General features: G+C 53.3%; 2 protein-coding genes across 2 annotated transcripts; one reads left to right on the top strand and one right to left on the bottom strand.

Moving 5' to 3' along the window:
• Positions 1 to 413: 413 nt before the first annotated feature.
• CHC_T00003063001 (hypothetical protein) lies at positions 414 to 635 on the bottom strand. The gene has a single exon (XM_005714888.1). It carries the CDS (start codon positions 633 to 635, stop codon positions 414 to 416), a length of 222 nt encoding a protein of 73 aa, XP_005714945.1.
• A 140-nt stretch (positions 636 to 775) lies between these two features.
• CHC_T00003064001 (hypothetical protein) lies at positions 776 to 1534 on the top strand. The gene has a single exon (XM_005714889.1). The coding sequence runs from the start codon at positions 776 to 778 to the stop codon at positions 1532 to 1534; it is 759 nt and encodes a 252-aa protein (XP_005714946.1).
• The last annotated feature ends 2368 nt before the right edge of the window (positions 1535 to 3902 follow it).

Below are 3902 nucleotides of genomic sequence, written 5' to 3' on the forward strand. Positions count from 1 at the left end.
AGACTTGGTCCGCTGCCGCGCAGTGATCCCCGCGCGAGCGGAAACTTTGCAGATAAAGTAGGTAAAAAGTCATTTTTCTTTAGTAAACAACATTTGAAAGTGGGCTTAGAAGCCCTTTTTTACTTTCTATTAAGAGCCTCTATCAGGAGTTTATACTTAGGCAACTCTAGCTCCTGCGTCTTCTCGCGCTCCTCGCATCGCTCCTCCCCCTCGTGTTCGCGCTCAGCGCGCTCAGCCTCGCTGCGCTCACGTTCGAATGCCAACTTCTCCCACTCGCAACCAATCGAAAGCGTCTATCATCGCTCACATGAGCTGTTATAAAAATTCAAGAGGAGTACTGTATCATTTGTAGTGTGTGTGTTTTTTTTGTCGGAAAACCGCTTTACGTCAATAATCTCATGCACAGGTTTTTCTCACTTCGTTCCCGTTCTGTCTCTCTCATCAGAAGCTAACCGATGCGACAGTTTCGCGAATAATTGCTGCACATCCCTCGAAAGCCGGAGCTTCGCCTGGCACACACAAGCGGCACTGCGGTCATTATTCTGTGAAAATGACGCCAGTCGTGCGACAGTCCTTGTCAACAGCTTTATCCTCAAGAGGACGCCTACAGGCGTTTGCTGCATCGACCTTCTCATTTACAGTATGGTGTGGTCGGAGATGGGATATAGGAAGAAACATATGCTCTTCGTCGTCTTTGCCGTTGCTGCGCAGATCGTTTCAGAGTGAATACCGCCGGTATACCGGTTCTGCCAGCTTTGGCTCATCCAGAACTATCATGAAACAACAAGCTCCAAAAAGGGCAAAGCCAAAAAGGGCAAAGCCGGAACTAGCAGCTGACACCAAAGACATTGCAGAACTCTCACAGGAATCATTGGCCGCACAGATCAATAAGAAGAGCAAGGGGGGTGCTGCGAGAAAGATTGTGACGCTATTGGAAGAGACGGAAGCTGGAACAAGCGATTGGGGCGCTGCGGGAATTCGACCAGATGCGAGGACCTACCGAGTGGCAATTCGTTCCTTGCTAAAACTAAACCGCACTGAGCTTGCAATTCATGTATATCGAATGCGAATGGAGGCCCGACTGAAGCGAACAGATGCCATTGCGTCAGATCTACCGCTTGCAGCGAATATAATACGTGCAATTCTTCGCGATGTCAAGAATAGAAAAACACAGGCGAGGGATCGGGATGACGTCTTCTCGGAAATGAAAGCTGATTGTGCGGCATTCATCGACATGGGGTCGGTTGAGGGCAGAAGGCGGTTGGACAGAAGTGGACAGATGAACGGGGGATGTGAAAGGTCGTTGTGTATTAAGACGGGCCATGGGACTACAGTGCGGAGGAGGAAATTAAGCGGAAATTCAGTGATTTCGTCAGCGCAAAACGGCGGACCGTTCTTCCCCTTCGCCGCCTTGATGGACGTCCTTACACCCAGCCAGCCTCTGATTTGCACCTTGACTGACGGGCCTCACTTCCCCCGAGCCGTCTCCTCCGCCTCGCCTTGTTGCCGTCGTCCCAAACATGCCTCCTTGTAACACGCATCTCTCGAACGGGTTGGCAATTCGCCACCTCACCCTATGCTCCCTACAGTAGATGCGCATGCCATCTATGGTGCGCGCCGCGTCCTGCCGTACCAAGAGGATTCAGAGCAGGTCCGCGTCGGTTATTCCTCAATTAATTTCTAACGGAATGGCAAACCATGAGGGCCGGGCAAACGCAGAGAGAGCAGCTCGGTTGACTCCCAATTGTCCCTTTCAACACTAGTGCTTTCCCCCTGCGCTCATGTGCGGTCAAATGGGCTCATATGAGGTCACTTGTCGCCTAGACACCAGTGCTTCCCCCTACGGAACATGAGTGAAGCCCGGTGGCATTATTTAGTCGCCGCACTTGACTTGTTACAAACGCACGCTATAGGCACGCGCCTTTCGAGCATTTCATGCACTACGCTTCGGTAGAAGGGTGGTGCGAAATGCAAACGACAAACGACGAACGGTGAACGGTTTCATGTGCATTCTGGCGGTTTACAGTACATTTGCCGAGAAACGTGTGATACGTGGTACAGTACCGGCTTCATGCACCTCAGCGTGTACCGTACAGTATACAGTATGAGAATGCTGACAGCCACCACGTGTACAGCATTACCGATTAGATTGATGCCAGCAAGCAAGTTCGTTTCCGAGAGACTTGACTTCGAGAGCAGTGGGAACGCGAATGAGCCCATACCGCAGCCCTTGTCACAATCTTGGCGCCAGAACGAGAATGCACACAACCTTGGCGCCAAAAAAGGCATCCACGCAGTCGTGATGAGAGCGCATCGCGTTTCGCGCCTAGTGAATTCTGAGCATCATTACGTCTATTGCAGCAAAAACGCATGCGTCGGTGTAAAAAGTCTGTGGCCCAAGTCCAAAACTGCCTTTTTTCTACGCCATTCCTCGCCACGTCCAGCACAGTAGCTAAGGCACTGCCGTCGGGGCGCATCAGACACGCACATAATAAAAGCCACCGTTAAGGGGTGATCGGGATTAGCGGATTAGCGGATTACGTGTAGCGGATTAGCGGATTAGCGGATTATGTGCCATCCTCTACTGTACAGGAAGAGGGAGGCATCGGTGCTCTTCGCATCACACACCTTAAGCCCGAAGAATGGTGAAAAGGCATGCATGCCATGCGGCCCGGGACACACCCCGCCAAAATCACCTACGCCTCGCTCCCTATCCCACCTCTCATCACTGACAACTTGTCAGTGATGAGAGGTGGGATAGGATTGTCAGTGACAACCCATCTCCCGTCGACCGGGCGAGGTCGAGGCGCGGAGACGGTCCCCACCGAGACGGGTCCCCACCGAGACGGGTCCCCACCGAGACGGTCCCTACCGAGACGGTCCCCACCGAGACGGCCCCCAGTCCCAACGTGCTCCCCGCCGGCGCCGCCTCGCAAAATATTTACGCAAAATCCCACCGCCACCGCTCCAGCACGTACATGTACTGCGCTGCGACACGCTGTTGCCGAGTTGATCCGACATGTGCGACATCTTTCCACGGGGGGAACCACATTTCGTGCCCGAATTCCCGCCCCAAAACCCCAAAATTCTCCCTTTCCCAATTCATTCCACCGCCCATCACCCGCCGCAACCTGACTGGCTCACGTGTCCGCCCCCACCACCTCTTCCCTCCCCGCCGCGCGCAGCCCCGCCGCCGTCCCACCCGCATCCCGTTCGCGCTACCTTTGGTACAAAGTGCGCTCAACAACGCACCTTCACCCCAACGTGGAAATATGGCACCGATAACGGCGTTCACCGGCATGGAACCCTCTCCGCCGATTTCTACCTTCCTACGAACGGATACCGTAACACCCATTTCGGTTGATGACGCTCAGCTTGAGCGTCTGCTCAATGTGCAGCAACTTCAGAAGTATGTTGCTGACTTACACTCATTGGTACAGAAAACTCTACAGAACAACCGAGAGAAGGCTCGTGAGTTATCCTCTAAAGGTTTGCTACCGAACTTTACCAATGGTGATTTCGTCCTCGTCGCTCGCGAAGAGTTCTTCGCTGGCGCAAAACTCGCGCTGCGTTGGCGTGGACCGCGCTGCGTCATCAAGGCGCTCAACGACTTCGTTTACTAAGTGGAAGATCTCCGCAAAGGTAACCTGGAGGACATTTACGCATCCCGCCTGAAGTTCTACCACGACAGTTCGCTGAATACCGAAGCGGTTATTTCGCACGTGTTGAGTTCCGAAACGGGCATGCCTGTTTCTCGTCTTCTGCGCTTTGAAGATACACCGGACGGTTTGATGATAGTCGTCCGCTGGCAAGGCCTACCGCATTCGGAAGATACACTGGAACCTGCCGCGAAGGTTTATGAAGACGTACCCCAAATGGTTTGCGTTCTTTCCAGCACACTG

The sequence above is a fragment of the Chondrus crispus genome, genomic scaffold (assembly GCF_000350225.1).
Source record: "Chondrus crispus Stackhouse genomic scaffold, scaffold_17, whole genome shotgun sequence".
NCBI classification, from domain to species: Eukaryota; Rhodophyta; class Florideophyceae; order Gigartinales; family Gigartinaceae; genus Chondrus; species Chondrus crispus.

Bases quoted from the DNA above. Each gene is read 5' to 3' on its own strand.
- CHC_T00003064001 (XM_005714889.1), top strand. From the start codon at position 776: ATGAAACAACAAGCTCCAAAAAGGGCAAAGCCAAAAAGGGCAAAGCCG.
- CHC_T00003063001 (XM_005714888.1), bottom strand. From the start codon at position 635: ATGAGAAGGTCGATGCAGCAAACGCCTGTAGGCGTCCTCTTGAGGATA.